At 35.7% G+C, this 18644-nt stretch overlaps 2 protein-coding genes across 2 annotated transcripts; both read right to left on the minus strand.

The window, feature by feature from the left end:
• Nucleotides 1-2617: 2617 nt before the first annotated feature.
• LOC129113448 (ion channel TACAN-like) lies at nt 2618-10244 on the minus strand. The gene is made up of 12 exons (XM_054625735.1): nt 10075-10244; nt 8288-8406; nt 7329-7460; nt 6984-7043; nt 6787-6882; nt 5653-5742; nt 5202-5267; nt 4982-5043; nt 4454-4546; nt 4061-4125; nt 3787-3855; nt 2618-3331 (listed from the first exon to the last, which is right to left on the minus strand). The coding sequence occupies exons 1-12, from the start codon at nt 10150-10152 to the stop codon at nt 3218-3220; spliced, it is 1044 nt and encodes a 347-aa protein (XP_054481710.1). The 5' UTR covers nt 10153-10244; the 3' UTR covers nt 2618-3217.
• Nucleotides 10245-13545: 3301 nt separating this feature from the next.
• Nucleotides 13546-17919, minus strand: styxl1 (serine/threonine/tyrosine interacting-like 1). The gene is made up of 8 exons (XM_054626507.1): nt 17728-17919; nt 17520-17581; nt 16984-17083; nt 16669-16802; nt 15363-15508; nt 15174-15271; nt 14234-14346; nt 13546-13783 (listed from the first exon to the last, which is right to left on the minus strand). Exons 1-8 carry the CDS (start codon nt 17828-17830, stop codon nt 13649-13651), a joined length of 891 nt encoding a protein of 296 aa, XP_054482482.1. The 5' UTR covers nt 17831-17919; the 3' UTR covers nt 13546-13648.
• Nucleotides 17920-18644: the final 725 nt, after the last annotated feature.

Consider the following 18644-nt stretch of genomic DNA (forward strand, 5'->3'; position numbering starts at 1 on the left):
TCCCCGATCCCCATGTCCTTGGGCTCATTCTTGACAGCCCCCACTGCTCCGTGCTTTAATGAGAAAGATGAAAGAGGTGCAGGCTGGGAGAATACCCAGCCCTCCTCCTTTTCATTCTACCACCCCATTCACTTTGCTCTTGGTCCCGTTTGTTCAGCCTTGCCTCGCTCTCACTGGCCCTCCAGCACTAACTCATCCAAGACTTTTTTGCTGGGGTGGGGGAAGTTCTACTGTGATAACGTGGGAGTGAGGGAGGTTTCCTTTTTTTAATTTTTCAGGTATTATTCCCTCTGATCTTATGTGCAAATTTCTTTCCATTTCTTTGTGTTCTACTGTAGGTATGTTTAAATCATAAAGCCCAAGAACTTGAAGTTATTGAAATATTTTCATTCTTATATTTATCTCATCCTTATCTTATTTTCTTATAAGTTACAAGTTATTAATGGTGTTCATGAAGTTTTTATAATTGTTTCTTGCATATGAATATGACTACATGTGCTTAAAAGACACCACAGATTAATTAAATAGATCAACTATCCTCTATTCCAGGCTTTTGAGACAAAGCATTGCATTCAAACTGAAAAGGCATTTCAGTTTGTATTTTAGGGTTCTAGCTCGGCTGTTATTTTTGTTACTATGTTCATTATATTGAAGATTTAATGCCATAAAGCTCCATGAGAGGATAAAAAGGTGGTTAACTACTTTATGCACAAAGATACATTTAGAAATTCACTCCGCCTGCTTTAATGTTAAGAATTCTTCTTAATTCTGCATGCAGAATAAAAAGTAAAGGTGAGGCTGTCAGCAGATCTGTACATATATAGTAGAAAACTGTGATTACACGTCCCATATAATCTATACATTTGGTGATATACTTGTGACAATGGGCAATATGATGATATATACTGTGAGACGATATAAATTTGTCATAAATGTGGCTGTTCATATGGTGGAATCCATCCCTTAAATGTCTCCAGGTGTTCAATGCTGCAAATGTTTAAGCAGGACTGATTTATGGTCATATTGTTGTTGTATAGGATTTTTGTGTCAATGTGATGAGGTGCTTTGATTTATCAGATATTTAATTTGCTGTATAAGACAAAAACAGATATTCCTGTCTCATTATTTTATTATCTACAAACTTTCATAATCAAGTACGCACCAGGGCGCCCTGTTGGAAGAACAGCTCATAAAATATAACTGCAACGTTCCGGTTATGTTACAGCTGGAAACCTTTGTTGCATGTCCTCACCTTCTCTCACCCTACATTTCCTCTCTCCCTCTATTACTCCCTCTCTCTCTGTTTCTCAAATGCATTCACACTTACATAACAGAAACTTTAATATATTATTCGAACTGTGTTCTATATTCATAAATTCATGTGCCTTTTGGTGGACAAATATTTCAAAAGCAAACACACAGATCACAAAAAGCGAAGAAGAAAACAAATGAAATAACAAGCATAGAGTGACCACAATGATTTTTGCTGCGACGCTATCATGATGACAAAATCTGTCCACAGACAGACATATAAACAGTAGATGTCTGCAGGACCACATTTTGTTATGATGACACACACACACTGACTCAAAAGGTAAAAACAATACCAGGGGTGCTGTCGCAGCTGGTAAGTAGGCCACTAAACGTTACAATTAGTCACTTAGACATTCCATAATCCCTCTGAACCACAGAAACCCCAAAAGGGTGTTGCCACCACTGTGGGACCACAGCACTTTCTAAATCTGGGCAGTATGTGCTCAAAACCCTGCCAAGTACAGCAACAGAGCCCAAACCAGGGTCTCAAGCTCAAAGAAAGTCGTTTTTTTGTGCAAATAGTTATTTAGTTCCTTAATTTTACAGTATGTCTCATTTCTTTTAGAAAAGAGGCCAGATTGATATTAATAACAGGGGTCTACCAGTCCAGACTTTAGATGTGGCTCTTGAGCCGTGAGTCCAGCCATCCCACTGAGGCCTGCTAATTGTCTCCTTCAGACTACAGCAGAACCACTCACTGATTAGTAACATGCACTCAGTGAAATTGATGATGCATCTTACAATAAAGCTTGTATACAATAAGCACTACTATTCCACACCTCCTCACCCTCCTCAGAATCCTGCAGCACCAGATGGCAGACTGTGATCACCCTCAAGAGATGTGATCCATCTGGATATCAATGTGTCCCTGAACCCTGTTTTAAAAACAAGTCTTAAATAAAGAAAAGAGTGATGATGTTTTTCCAAAAATAAAGACAGTCTACTCTTGTGTGTTTTACATGAACAGCAGAACCCGGATCCCGTTCGCTGTCAGTTATTGTAATTCAATGTCTCCACCTTCTGGTCATTTTGATGTAATGCAACACTGAAGTAAATGCTTCAGATAAACTTTTCCAAACATTCTTGGAACAAGGACATGGAACAAGGATCGTAGATTTTGTCCACCATCACTTAATGCTCAAAGCGTGTTAGGACGGGATTTATTTACTGCCAGTATAAGATGAATGATTACAACAAGTAAACCTGCATAAACGTTCATAAATGTTCGAACCTGAAGTATTTTTCAAGAATTCAATGTAACACAAGGTGAGTAATTGATAAACAAATTATCATTTTTGGGGGAAAGTATTCCTTTAATTGTGAATTTATCCTTCAAATGTACGAGGTTGAGTTCAACAATGCACGCCAGAAACACACCTCAACAGTGAGTTAGAATATGGCTTTGCTAAAGACACATCATAGGTTCAGATATGGATTAGAAGATCTGGTAACCTTGAATAATAGCAGTAAAAAAAAAACAACACATTGGGGCTTGGAGTGTTTTATTAGCACTTTCTGTAAGGCTATAATACAATGTAGCTGCTGAAAAAACAAACTATAAATTTCCCCCAAATGATCATGATGCAAATAGCTTAGAAATTTCCATATTCAGTAACATTTCCTTATCGGAGTTGTAAAATTCTAAGACAGATAATTCTGCTGAAACATCCTTATGGTGTGTTTTAAGAGGTAAATGGGATAATGTCTATGACCTACCCGTAAAACTCATTGCTTCGTTTACACATAAATACAATTAAAAGGATATTGCTAAAAGTCGCAGTACATATAAATGGTCCACAAGGACAACAATCATGCCATCGATAAAGAGCTCCGAAGACAACATTAGAGCCAATTGTAACTTTGCACGATCCACAAACAGGAGGATTTTTGGTTATTCTCTTCCTTATAAGACCTTGGGTTTGTCCTGGTTGTTCATGTACTTCTGGTAAACCACTCCCAATGTAGTGAAAAAGTTTCCCATGAAGAGCACCAAGTAGGAGCAGCCGCACATCACAACCTACGCCACAGCGAAAAAATATATTAAAAAAAATATATAGCTCAGAGGCAGAAATTTTTATAGAACTTTATAAAATATGGTGTTACACAAGCAACTATCTGTATATGTAAGCTTCAACAAAATAACTGTATTCATATCTGTATTCGGGATTTAAACCAGAAGTTGTTCAGTCTCCACTGAGTCTAAATAAAAGCTATGTGACTGTTACTGGTCCTGATGGTAAGGAGTAGTGGAAATAGAAGAAGAGGTGTTAACAAGGTGGATAATACAAGCCAGAATCTTTTCTTTAAAGAAAAAGCAGGTTGTGTGTTTTCGTTAAGTAGGTTGTAAGTGCTTGTGATCTCTAAATTACAATTAGAGAAGTTTGTACAACGACGTATTTTTCAAAAGACAAAATCGTAATCTTATGATTGAGGTAAGATTTCCCAAAGCTCCAAGCTCTCCGGTGTACAAACCTGCCACTCTTTACACTCCGGGAGCTGAAACATCTGGAACAGTGTTATGCTGTTGTAGAGCTGCCAGAACTGTAAGAGGAGGAACAGTCAACAGTCATGAACGCTATAAAAAGCCAACATTGGAGTAGTTTTTATGTTGGTATTTCTAAACCAAGATTTTAATCTTCAGAAGAGGCAATGATTACTATCTACATGTGATATGTTTATGAAATGCTAATGAATGAGCCATAGATGTAAATAGGCAGTGAGCTCTACTAAGAGAGAAGCTACTCACGTGACCAAAGAACAGGAAAGGAAGTAGGAAGGTCAATCCTCTCCACATCCAGGACTGGAAACCCTCTGAACACCAGGAGAGGAGAGAATAAGAATTCAATCCATCATTATCATTAGAGGATTATCATGATTTATATGTAAAGTAGATATTTGAGGAAGAAAGCATTATTATCATTAAGATTATTGAAATCCAATAAATCGTCCGATATTCTGGATTTTCCTCACATAAAAACCTAATGAACATTTTTGATGAGGATCCCTTTGAAATAATCATCTGAGAAAAATGAATGTCAGCAGGATCATGTGTGCCCCTTCTTCTTGAATTATTTCAATCATTCAATAACAAATATAAACTGACCATCTGATGACTGACAGCGGTTTAGAGTGCACTCACCGACTGTAACATCCATGTTGTGTCTTTCTCCCAGAGCTCTGAGTCTGTACAAACAGCCACTCTGGTAGTAGTACTGGAGGAACTGGACAAAGCCTACAGTGGAAACAGAACAGAGAACACAAAAGGAAGTTTCTATCTATTGGCCAATATATTATTTATAAAACCAGAATGTTATTTGTCTCAGAGAAACAGACATATTCATTATGGAGGACTGTCCACACTTGATACTACACACACATTTTGACCAGGTTTTAAATAGGCAATGCATTTTCACTGGGAATGTGTCAATATAAGTAAGTATATTCAAAGAACATCTGCTTTCATTTTGAAACTGGTGGTAGCTTTCTTGTCTTTTGGTGCAAACCTTGTACATTTGAACCGCTCAAAGGTTTGTAATCTCCTGCCACATCAGTTTTGAGGACTACTCTTTATGTCTGAATGGTCTTTTATGCTTTTAGGTTATAAAAACTCATCTTTACACATAGATGTTATTGTGTATAAAAGGTCATGACAGTTTGAATGTCTTACTTTGGTATAGACAGTAGGTTAGGAACTGATTCCTAAACATCTGGTAGAGAGCACCTTCAGGCCTACCAAGAAACACATCTGGTTAGAATGGAGCACAAACCAAAAACCAAAACCTTTATGACATTTAAGTTGAAAGTCAATATATCATTCTAATATTTTGTACAGGTATGGTTAAAGTGTAAAACCCATCCTTTAAAGAAAAGTGGGTATCATCACTCACCAAGTGAGCATGACTCCTGACAGGAAGGTTGACACATATTGATGGAAAACCCACCAACCTTTGATCCTGAAACAACATGGAGGACTGACACTGAACAGGACCGTATGTAGAACTGCTAGAGCAACAGGATGTAATGCTTTAAGTAGTGTCTGTCAACGCATACTGATGGACCCATCAGCCCTATATCATACTGTATGTGTTCATTTATGCCTGTGTGGATCGCATCTTCTTATGTCAGTGGGAGGAGAGCTAGCTGTTAGCAGTTGGTGGGAGTCCTATGGTGTGTTTGGCTAACAGAATTAACAGATAACAGAACTAATCATGATTTTAATTTATTAAATCAGACATTACAGCAGTGGTTGTTGCAGACACACCTGGTGAAAATCTGCTCTTTTCTATTTAACATTCTAAAAAAAAAAATAACAGTGGAGAAAGTAAATTTGTGGCTGACCTTGAGCCGTTGCTGATGAGGACACTCTCCCGGATGGTGAGTGTGCAGTAATACCACACCGACAGGAAGTTGAACAGAGCATCCAGGGCTCTGAAGAAAAAACAAAAAAAGGCACATAAACAAGTTAAATATAACCAAAGTCACACATATAAAGGAAGTCATTCAACCAACTCATTCGTTCATCTATGCAGAGAGACTTAACAACATACATTGTTACATACACATACATTTATTATCCAGATATTTATATCTATTGTAGGTTTAGAGATTCTTTCAGAAAACAATTCTCCCCTACATGAAAAAACCTTCAAAAGATTAATCTTCCTGGCGATGGGTTAGAAATGTTTAATAGAAATCTGCGGCCCCCGTGAAAAGCAGATATTGCACCAAGCAGACAAGTTGTATTCCTGTGATATTTGACACGTTTTCAGGATATTTCTCTCCACAAAAGTAATGCAATTATTAGCTCTTTGGACACGATACAAGACAACCAGATGGGGAAGAAGAGAAACCATTCAACTGTTACTTTAACTTACTTACCAATTTAACGTTCTCCCCTCCAAATAATCCAGCCATGTAATTATCGATTCATGAAATGAAATCGCAAGTTTTAGGATCGTCCTCACCCCGGGAAAATGCACACAATTTAAGGTTTGTAAGAGAGGCATTAACAATGTAACGAGACGCGCAACAAAAGTAATCGTGGGCAGTCATAAACCTCAGAACATCACATCGCCCATTACAAATGAACAGAACATATTCCAACAAAGTATCCACAGCCTGGGTATCGTTATTATTATTATATAGGTCTTTAAAAAATCCACAATCAGTCGACCTCTTATGAATCTATATAAATAGAAAGTATATCAATCAGCAACACACAATCCTGTATCAGTCAGACTCTATAATATATGTACCAGGAGTTATCATGTTGACTTTATTAAGAAATAGGTCATGAATCATAATTTAGTTTAGACATTTCCTTAGCTACAATAACTTAACTACACCGTTGCATGTAACATGTTCCTTCATCATGATAAACTTGGGCACTGTAGTTCATATTTTGTCAATCACACATCAACTGTTCTGCTGAAAGGTTCTGCAAACATAAACAAGGCTGATGGGAAATCTCACCTGTAGCTGAACAAGAAGCGGCAGGTGAAGGAGAACACAAAGATGATGACCGTGAGGACCAGTTTAAATTTCTCGTATTCATCTTTGTAGGCAAATCTGAAAATGATGAAATAATGTTAATGAGATGTTGACGTGACTTTACATGTTTTTTTTTACATTTTTAGGGTTGCAAGAAAAGGAATGTCAGCGTGACTTACTTTGACTGTTTGTTGAGGAGTGTTACGTTGACGTTTCCTAAAACAAGACTGAGGTATAACCTAAACAGGAAGAGATGTCAGTCATTCACAATGCAGACATCTTAATTATTTTTGATTATTTAGTGGTGATATATTGTGGATATATTCAAATAAAATGTGGCGCTTCATTAGCTGGTATAACAAATGTATTGTGCCAGTACCACTATTCTACTATAAGCTGCTACTACTTCAACCGCTTTGAACGATGTGACTTTTTCCATGTTTGCCGGTGAAAAAAAAACTGACAATAAATATGACACTTTTTTCATCCAAGTACATGCAATAAATCTCATGACAGAATCACACCCGTTCTTCTTTGGCAGAAAAGCTTCCATCTCAGAGAAAGCATCTGCTCTGTCTTTGATGGAGCCCTCGATTTCAGCGATGGAATCCACATCGTCTGGATTTAATTTGGGCGTTGGATGATTGTCTTTGCATCTAAACATGGAAAGAAAAAACATTAGGACATGGTTAAAACAAAGAACAGACTTGCATACATAATGACTGGCAAGATCTGTCTTTCAAAAAAAAAAAAAAAAAAAAAGAACACGTTAATGATACTCACAAGTTTTCTTCAGCAGGACAATTTGCACAAATTAACATCACTTTAATGACATTTTTGTACTGGAAAGTTGATTCACAAAAAAATGATCTTCTGAGTAACAGACATATCCTTTCGTAATGTAAGTCCATGGGAATAATTATTTATGGGCTCCATGGCATCATGTTCATACCAGGAACCTGAAATTCATCCGTTTTTCCACTATGTAAAAATGACCAACTATTCTTATTTTTAGTGACAAGCTGCTCCTCTGGGCTGATTTGAAAATATTTGAGTTGTGGATATATAAGAACACCATCCCTATCCACAAACACTGCCACCAATCCAGCTCTTCCACTGCATTGAAAATCAGGTTCTCTACACTGGTGGGAAACCCATGCAGCCACATTTTCTACAGATATCTCCTCACCCTGACATTCTGAGGACTCCTCACACTCACCACGCGTTCAGGTTCATATCTAAAGTACAGCAAAGAATGCACAAGCTGAACTGAACCAAACTGAGTGCAAACCTCAAATCAGATGTCAGGTTGTTACATGGTTTAAGTACAAAGACACTGAATGCTCTAATACAAGATTTTGAATGAACTTAAAGAAGCATATCAGATACATTATCTGAGCCCTTTAGGTCCTGGCTGAGTAGAATGAATAAACACTCTCACCAAATTCTCAATGAATAGCTATATATGAATATCAATACTTACTCTTCTAGTGACACAGTGAGCTCTTTCAGTTTCTTCCTCTGACGTGCGATGGTACCTGAGCAGCTGTCTTGCAGTTTCTTCACTTCCTCAAGTTTATGTTTGTAAAGACGATGGGTGTCCTGGAGGTGGAAAATTTAAAAAAATGTATTTAGTAAAAAAATCTGCAAGATAGAGATGCCATTGATGACAACACATTTACATTTAAAAAACAGTTTGGATTGTCATGTAAAGAAGCCAGTATTGTTATTGGGGTGACACATGCAAAATACCAGAATGTTTTTTAATTATTATTTTTTTCTTTCATTATTGTGTCATGCATAAATAATATGCCTGGCTAAAACAGGCTTACAAGAATTATTATTTAGAAAAAAACTGCACTGCTTAATACTCTTTAGCCCATGGAGAATCCACTCTTCATTCTTCTTTATGACCATTAAATTTGAATTATTAAGCAAACAATTCCACAGTCTTATCAGTCCACATTTCGCTTCATTGTTTCAGCAATCCAACCCATATCACACTGAAGAGCCAAAGTTGGCGCACCTAAAAAACAGCATGCAGCTCTGTTTTACATAGATTTTGCTATTCTATATTATTTTAAATCCCATTGCCCCTGAAGCATGTATTCAATATGGGGGAGACACATGCATCATGAAAGTTGCAAATAAGTAACCAAGATCTTTTCATATTTTAAACTGACAACAGATCCTAATTTAAGTTCCGCCTACAAACGTCATAAATTCATCAAGAGTTAATCCAGTGTTACAGGCCCAAAAAGTCCTATATTTCCTACTTCTTTGAATACCTTTTATTTTTTAAATGAACACTCTGTGTCTTACTTTGATTTGTTGACAACCTCCATCTGTGACATTTGCTAAGAAATTTTAAATATGTTGTTTATCGGATTCAACCGGTACAGCAATATCATCTACGTACCACAAAAACCTACATCCCTAAAGTAAGTTACTCAATTTCAAGAACAAAGTCATTAACATATATTTCAAACAGGGTAGGGGAAAGAGCATGACCTTGCTTGACACCAAAGGGAGAAGTAAACCAATCAGCTTGTATATTATTTACTTCTATCTTGCACTTATTGTATTTGTATTAGTTTGTTTCTGCACTATACTTTTGCTCTGGTTTATGCTTTTAGATGCTTGTTTAAGAAAGGAGATGCACTTATGACTTCTGGTGACTAGTAGTTCTCTTGAATACCTATGTTGAATACACTTCCTGTAAGTCGCTTTGGATAAAAGCGTCTGCTAAATGACTGTAATGTAATGTAATGTAATATACAAGCACCAGAACAACTGTACAAAACAAATCTGCCATCTCCCCCTGCTTTTAAAAGTTTTAAAGCAGGTAAATCTCACTGAAACCAATTAAAAGTCTTTTAAAAAAAAATAAAAAATTAACAAAACATGGAGAACTAGATTTATCTAAAGCAGTAATAGTTCAAAAGGAGTGAATATGATCAGTAACAATGATAAATAAGGATGCAGATCAATTTTAACTTGTTATTATTTGTCTTTTGTCATCAGACTTTAATTTTAATTTATATTTTTCACCATAATAAGCAACCTCTCTCCCTCCCCACTGATTCCATCCCGTCAGTGCATGTTTATTATGAATGATGGGACTGTTTATTGTCTTATTGTCTATTCAGAGAAGGGCTCATTGTCATTTTCCCCACTAGTCATGTGACCCACGCTGACAGCTGCAGCACAGTCAGCTGTGTGGCAACAGTGATCACGTGGTAATAGTGAGCTGTTTTTGTTTAAACTTACCTGTATTTGTTGGTAGTTCTTCTCTAAATCCTCCCATTCTCGTAAGCATTCAGAGAAACCCGTCGGGCTGAACAACATCTTCCTGCACTGACATGAGGAGAAACCTCCCGAGTCCACTACCTGATGTGCAACAGTTGTGCTGCTGTCATAAACCAACGAAGAAGAGCGACTTCCTGTAGTGGCCTTCATAATAAAAGCCTGAGGCGTGTCTACATTTAGAGCACATTTAAGATAAGATAAAATAAGATAATCCTTTATTAGTCCCGCAGCGGGGAAATTTACAGGATTACAGCAGCATACAGTACCAGTCAAAAGTTTGGACACACCTTCTCATTCAATGGTTTTTCTTTATTTTTATTTTTATTTTTTTCTACATTGTATATTAATATTGAAGACATCCAAACTACGAAGGAACACATATGGAATTATGTGGTAAACAAACAAATGCTCAACAAACCAGAATATGTTTTATATTTTAGATTCTTCAAAGTAGTTGAACGAGAAGGTGTGTCCAAACTTTTGACTGGTACTGTAGGCCTAATTATAATAGAGTATGATACATTAATAAAATATAACTTTTTGGCAGGCTAATGTTATTTAAATTCTTGTACTTTATTGTTTGACTATTTTTAATTTAAACAGGAATCCATTCTTTCTTATAACCGCTTGAGTTTTGTTCTTTTAATATTCTTAAAAAAAATTAAATTGTACACTAAAGTCCCATGAAATGTCACATGGGAATAGTCTGGTCATCCTGAACAGGGATTACTGAAAGCAAGATAACCAACAAAGGATTTTTATATTTAATAGGTCAAATATTATTATTTGATCATACAGTACCAGTCAAAAGTTTGGACACACCTTCTCATTCAATGTTTTTTTTTCTTTATTTTTATTTTTTTCTACATTGTAGATTAATATTGAAGACATCCAAACTATGAAGGAACACATATGGAATTATGTGGTAAACAAACAAATGCTCAACAAACCAGAATATGTTTTATATTTTAGATTCTTCAAAGTAGTTGAATGAGAAGGTGTGTCCAAACTTTTGACTGGTACTGTAGGCCTAATTATAATAAGTATGATACATTAATAAAATATAACTTTTTGGCAGGCTTGTTATTTATAATTCTTGCTACTTTATTGTTTAACTATTTTTACTCCATTATAATTATTTGGGAATAGCCTTATAGCCTAATAACTACTGCAGATTAATATTAAAATAGGAAATATTATAATAGGTCCTAATTATTAGAAATTATGATACAGTACCAGTCAAAAGTTTGGACACACATTCTCATTCAATGGTTTTTCTTTATTTTATTTTTTTCTACATTGTATAGATTAATATTGAAGACATCGAAACTATGAAGGAACACATATGGAATTATGTGGTAAACAAACAAATGCTCAACAAACCAGAATATGTTTTATATTTTAGATTCTTCAAAGTAGTTGAATGAGAAGGTGTGTCCAAACTTTTGACTGGTACTGTAGGTTATAGTGCAAACAAGAGACATAGTAAAAGAAAACACAAGATAAAATAAAATAAAAAACAAGTATTATAAATAAGCAATAAAAACAGTAAAGAATCCACAGTAACTGAAATATTATATGTACAGACAGAAAAACTATCATAGCTGTATTTGAGAGGGCCATTTCCCAATCAATTTCTGATTACTTCTGTTACTATTTAAAGAAGAACTACGACCAACATGTGAGACTGTTCTTTTAGTTTACTTGTATTTTGAAAGTGTGAAAGTTGTTGTTGACAGCGGTGGATAGTAAGAACATGTACTCAAGTACTGTAGGTTACTTAAGTACAATGTTGAGGTACTTGTACTTTACTCAAGTAATTTCATTTTCTGCCACGTCTCCACTACAATTCAGAAAAGAGACGTAGTGAGCTTTTTACTAAAAGTACAATATTATAATTGTGTATATTACAAATTCAGATTATTAATAAAAAATATCATCAACAAGTATATTATGATATATTAATAAGGATTAAGTCAATGTTTCCCAGACTTTCTTTCTGGGGAACTTTTTTTTTTTAAATGACAAACCATCGCAACCCAATTACGACCAAAATATGAGACTGTTCTTTTAGTTTACTTGTATTTTGAAAGTGTGAAAGTTGTTGTTGACAGCGGTGGATAGTAAGAACATGTACTCAAGTACTGTAGGTTACTTAAGTACTATTGTTGAGGTACTTGTACTTTACTCAAGTAATTTAATTTTCTTGCTCTTTCTCTACTCCACTACAATTCAGGGGGAAATATTGTAATTTTTACTTAATATTATAAGTATATTATGATATATTATTATGGAGAGTTTGCCAGATTATTTTTTCTGGGCACCTTTTTAATGACAAACTATCGCAACCCAATTCACAACAGGCCAAATCTATTCTCATTAAAAAGCTTACTAATGACTAGCAGTTTTCATTATTCAAACTGCGGTACCCCCTATTGCCACAGGGTATTTTCAACACTGTGTTAAATACTACATAATTGAGACCAAATTAAATCCATTGAGGCAGAGTTTACAGGGTGTTAGCCTCTCCTATAAGAGTCAATGTCATAAGTAGGCTGCAATTATTAGAACAATAGGAACATCTAGTGTCCCTCCTGTGGCTCAAAAGGATACTGCAGATGTAAATGTTAAATTAAAGACTAAACTGGTAAAATTCTGCAAATCTATTTGGCGACCCTAATAAATCTCCTGTCTCCAGTTTTTGGTAATGCCTGGATTCAGCCACACAGCAGTATATAAAGTAGGCCTAAAGTATGCGTTAAATACTTCTTATATACAGTCTATGGTTCTAACAGTTTTACTGTACAATTGAAAAACATTTCAATGATTACAACTTTAGTGCTTTTATTTTTAAAGGCCACGTAAAAACGTCCGGATTTATCACAGCTAACCATCACATGCTTTACAAAACCTCACAACCATTCCTGCTTGCGTGGTCAGCTGGTTGGTCCAATCAGATGGCACGTTGGTGAGCTCTAAGATTTTGGTTCCCCGTTTCAGCCAATCATCATCAGGACCTTTAAAAACCCCCTTTTGTAGTTTAAAAAAAAAAAACATGCCCTGAGTGCAGAAATATTATTATCTTTAATAGGCAAAACCCCATTTTATTTGCAGGGTTTAGTCATATAACTCCAAATTATGACCATTTCAGTGACATGGATTAATACCTGTCCTTTGCAAGGAAAATTTCAGTGCAATATATTTCTCTTTAAATGCCATGTGGGTTGTATTTTTAGAGCTGATGTTACTCAACTCTAGAGGGGGTGGGGGCTTTTACCCAGTATTGTTAGCAGCTCTGGCAGAGCCATGTAAGGACTGAACTGCAGTTTATGCCATTGAAATGGCACTTATCCAAAAATAACTTTGTTTATGAATACAAAACAAGAAAAGATGTTCACAAAAGTTAGGTACAAAATGAAACACTAGATGTCACTGTCCACTGTTCTGTCTTTTATTTTGAGCTGCTTCATAGGTTAATTTATGGATTAACCTCTTGCCCCTTAATTTCAACTACAAAATAACATTTCATCATCCTTTAGTAAAAATGAGGTCCAGAGATGTCAGTCACTTTTGTTCCCATGGTGTGAAGCTCCCAGTCAGACAGCTGCTGTAGAAACCCAGTGTTTGGTCTCACGTTGGGGTTACATTTGAGCACGTACTTCCAAGCCTCCTGAAAAAAACAAACAACACCAATAGCATTATATACTGCAAATATTATGCTATACTTCATATGCACATGCTTTCTTTCCATGATCAATAGCAAGGTCATGCCTGTGTGTTCAAAGAGTCTGTCCTTTTGAGAAGATTGATTCCACTAAAACCACAATTTGCTGCTTTCACTTAGTTTTTTGCATGGATTAAACAGAGTAACATGCTAAAAAGTGACCCTGAGGTGCTGATAGGCCGCTTTTACTCTTCTGGAATTTGGCTGTTTCCCCCAATTTCCAGTCTTTATGCCGACCAAAAGTACTGAAAAGCACTGGAAGACCCTCTTTATCAGGATATAATTACTTAGGTACTTGTAATCATCACGGTATAACAGTGGAACTTGGATAACAATTTGAACACCACATACTGCATTCTGCACACACTGAAACCAAACTGAATGAACCCCACTTGCCTCCAGTGTGTATTTGAGGTGGTGCATGAGAAAGGCAATGGTGACAGCACTGCAGCGGCTTCTGCCGTGCCTGGAAACTATCAGGACACGAGAGGCCATGTTGATGTGTGAACCTGAAAACAAATGAATAGATGGCTATTCATACAAAAACCTCTGCAGTATCAAGCAAATTCTTGTACAGTTATAGCAACTACATTAACAGCAAATCTAGCAAATTAATAATTCAAAGTTATTGTTCATAAAACTCAACAAAATGTTCAAATTGTGGTGGAACAATGCATGTTATTTTAAGTTATTTAAATAAAGATTGAACCTACTGAGAACCTGTGAGTTTTAAAGCACCCACACATTTTAGTTTTTATGCTCTGTTGTTTTAAATACCTTAGGTCTGTGAGAAACAGAACGTCATCCTGTTCATTCATATTTTTTAAAGTTTAAACGCTTGAACAATCTTATTGAATATCGAATTAAAATCTAAAAATCTAAAATACGTGTCCCTTAATCTAGTGTTGCATTTATTTCCCTGCTTGATTAAAAACGAATCAAGATTGCCATTTGATACATTTAGATTTTCAAATTAACATCAAATGAATCACTTGCTGGAAGAAACATCTGCGTATTATACCTGCGTCTCTTCACCAACTGTAGAATAAAGTAAAGCTCACATTTCTTAAAGCTGTACTATCTAAATATTTAAATTCACGAAACATTTCTGAATGTTGTGAGTGATATGCTGTTGATATCACAACAATTTAAGGAAATATAAAATACATGCAGGTGTTAAACCTGAACTGAAATTCCCTTATGCAATTCACATTTATGTTTGTATTCTTAATCATTGTAGTATATAGTGAGTAAAACCTTGATTCACAGATTTTCTGCTTCTATCAACAAGACTCTAAATACTTGTAAGGATTTAATTAAGTAAAGCACAACTTACCAATTAGACTGCAAATCCTTTCAAGACTTGAATATAAATCAGACACCACTGAGTCAGCAACAGGGATGTTAGTGATGGTCTGGTTCCCTTTTATGGATCTAGACCGAAAACAAATTCAGATCAAATCAAACAGCGATGACACTCAAGAGTTTTCTCCAATGATATTTCAAACATCCAATCCTGTCTTACTCCAGAGTGTTATTATCCGAAATGCTGATGACAGCGCAGACTTTCAGGTCTTTGAGGATGCTGGAGTCCATGCAGAGTTTCTCATCACCCATATAAAGCTGTCCTGCCATGATCTCCACTGGATAGGTCTTCAGGTTTTCAAGCTCCTGAGACAGTCCAGAAATATACTAAATTGTATCAACAGGTATGAGCTAGCAGTCTGAAAATGAGTTAGCAGTCTAATTTTGATTTAAAAATCTTTTATAAATGCATGGAAGTCTTCATCTGGGTATAAGGTGTAATGAAGACAGGCGTTTAGATTTTAAAAAACTCATCAACAGGTCTTATGACCTCTGTCCCATGGCATGAGAGCACTGCCCACTTAAACACTTTGAAGAAATGACAGTTAAAATGAATGCAAACATGTACTGTAACTGACTCCCACATACACTGGATAAAAGACAAGTAAAGATATTAAATCACAAATTAAGGTCAATAACTGTAAAAATAACAGTGTAAAATGACACAATGTGTGCTAATATAAACTGTAATAATCACATAATGGCAAAAAAAAAAGGAAGTAATGTGAGGCAAATTAATAAATTAAGGTAAAAACAATGTAAAATCATAGTGTTTATATACAACAACCTTACAGGGCACTGAAAAGAACTTAACCATTGGTAATTTCTCAGGCTACAGTTTTTGATGGTATTGATATTTATTATTTTATAAAAGGGGATGCGATTATTGTATGTTAAGCATCTTAACCACTCGGCCACCAGGATTCCCCTTTTCATATTGTTGTGAGGTGTTAAAGCAACTTTGCTTTTTTTCTTCCCTGTGGTTTAAAAATAGCTTTGTTTATTGTTAATCAACGGAAATAAGGAAAATAATTATCCTTATCTTAAATATACCACACATGACATCAAACCACAAACTTAGAATATTTAACAGTGTGAGGCTGTGTCAGAAATGTTTACTATTCTCTATATAGTCCACCATATTGTGAGCCATTTTGTAATAATCTCTGTGTGTCTTTCTGTATTTAATATGGTATGAATATTGGACACAAAACCAACAACACAATGTTAAAAGCACTCATTGGGATTACTGGACAGGTAGGCCCTGTGCACAGATCAAGGATTGTATTTTTGATTGTGAAAATCTGGACAAAGTTTAATCCAAATCACTGGACTAAAGGTCAGACGGATTTTTTGTCAAGTCAAGATTCAACTTTTTGTACCACCTGAATGATTGAGATGAACCCTCACAGACTTAAATATGTGTGTACGAAGCCCCCAGGTGTATCAGGTGTGATTTGTCTTACCATGATGGTGTAGATGATTTTCTCAGTGCTTAAAAAAGGGTACAGAGCTGAGAACCTCTGAAAGCCTCCTCTCACTATGTGGACCGGACAGAGGCTAGCTTTGGCCAGTTCCTGAGCACATTCAACTGCTCTGTCTGCAATCACAGTCAGAAGCAAACTAATGAACATCAATTCAAACATTTGTAGCTGAAATGCACATTGGAAGCACTCCTGAAGAAAACTATCTTTCTTATGCCAGAGCAGTTTAAGCCGGTTGTGTAAAATACAGATGCCCCAGTGATACTTTGAAGAAACATGTCCTGTATAGCCAGTTACCTTGTTCATGTAAATCGCTTGTGTTGCTATCATATACCACCACGTGCTGCATACTGTCAACCTCCACAGCCTCAGGCAGGAGAAACGTACTCTCTGAATCCTAGAAAAGAGTTACAGAAAGTTTTGATATTTGATGCAAAAAAATAAGAAAAAATAAAGCTGCATTGCAAGGCTTTTATTTTAGTTTGTTTCTTTTTTAAAACCCCGTTTTAAAACAGATTTTTCTTTGATCCTTTTTTTCCCAAGAAAATAGCAAGAATCTTACTTTGTGTGGACCAAAACTTGATAATTAATTCCATATCAGCATTGCTAGATATTTAGTTGTGTAAATTAAATTAAAAAAAACTTTCATTAAACAACAATCCATGAGCGATAATAATAATGTTTGTACAAATTATTTGCTAAGCACAGATTTCTTAGGACATTTTACAGCAACCAAACTTCTGCCCATTTACACCTATTTGTACCAATCAGACCCAGACTGTTTGGACAGACATGCATGAATGACAAAACTGGGGATAAAATGACATCCATACCATTTTGGCATTTTTAGCTGTTATGATGTGACTCATTTTGTAATCTTGGGGTTCTCGAGCATCTAGAAAAGAGACATACAATACACAGGTACATAACAAGTAAAGTTAAATTCAATTAAAGCAGAGCAATCAAGCAAATCCAACTCCTATCAAGTGTTCACACAGACTCCAGCATAAACAACTGAGCTAGTTACAGTCTATTTCTCACCAATCAAACAGAGGTAGTTGATCTCTGCCAGCCTTGACACACAGCTGCACTGGTTGAGAAGATTGAAGAGCTCAAACGACTCACACATCCTGATTTCAGCCATCGCAGGAAAGAACAATTAGCTAGAAACAAATACCAAGAGTAGATGAACATAATAATTAGCTAACATCTTACGAATGAGCACATTAAGTTGTTTACAAAGAGCATGGTTGCTATATGTTTGGGCTCTGTTGCTAAGCAATGTCACTCAACCTCCCTCATTGGTGGTTGGTGATGATGTAGAATTCTTAAAGTCACAAGTACCCATTTCTCGACAATATAAATAACTAAGTCAATTTTCATCCACACATGAAGATAAAAGTTTTAGTTACATTTGATTTATTTAATTTGGCTTGTTTAGTATATTGAATCTGAAGCTGATAGAGAGCTGTCTGACTGGCTGTTCAAACAAATAAACAAGTCATCTCACACATATGTTTGCTTGTAGTAACTTATAACCACTGTGGTGTCTATTTTACTCAAACTACAAGTAGACAGCAGGCTGTTGGTTAGACAAAAAAATACACAAACTGTCTTTGGGTTATTTTATTTTTAAAAATTGTAACTTTAAATTGTAAACACTTCATTTGCCTCACTCAGACCACAGAATCTAACTCGATGACAGCTTCAACAAGCATACTTTTTACACACCGAATGGCTCAGAAAACAAGGCAGTGTTCAGTTTTTCAACGAAAAATTTGGCGTCAAGTATTCCATCCTTGCCGTTGTTTTATTTTAGTAATCAATTTAATGGAAAACGTAAGTGAAAAAAAAGATATTGACAACTAAATTCAGTAAAATCGCTGTTCATCATGCTCTGAGAGATAATACGCCCCATTTACATTCTGAAGGGACAACAACAATATGTACATCCTTCG

Source organism: Anoplopoma fimbria, chromosome 24 (assembly GCF_027596085.1).
Source record: "Anoplopoma fimbria isolate UVic2021 breed Golden Eagle Sablefish chromosome 24, Afim_UVic_2022, whole genome shotgun sequence".
Lineage (NCBI taxonomy): Eukaryota > Metazoa > Chordata > Actinopteri > Perciformes > Anoplopomatidae > Anoplopoma > Anoplopoma fimbria.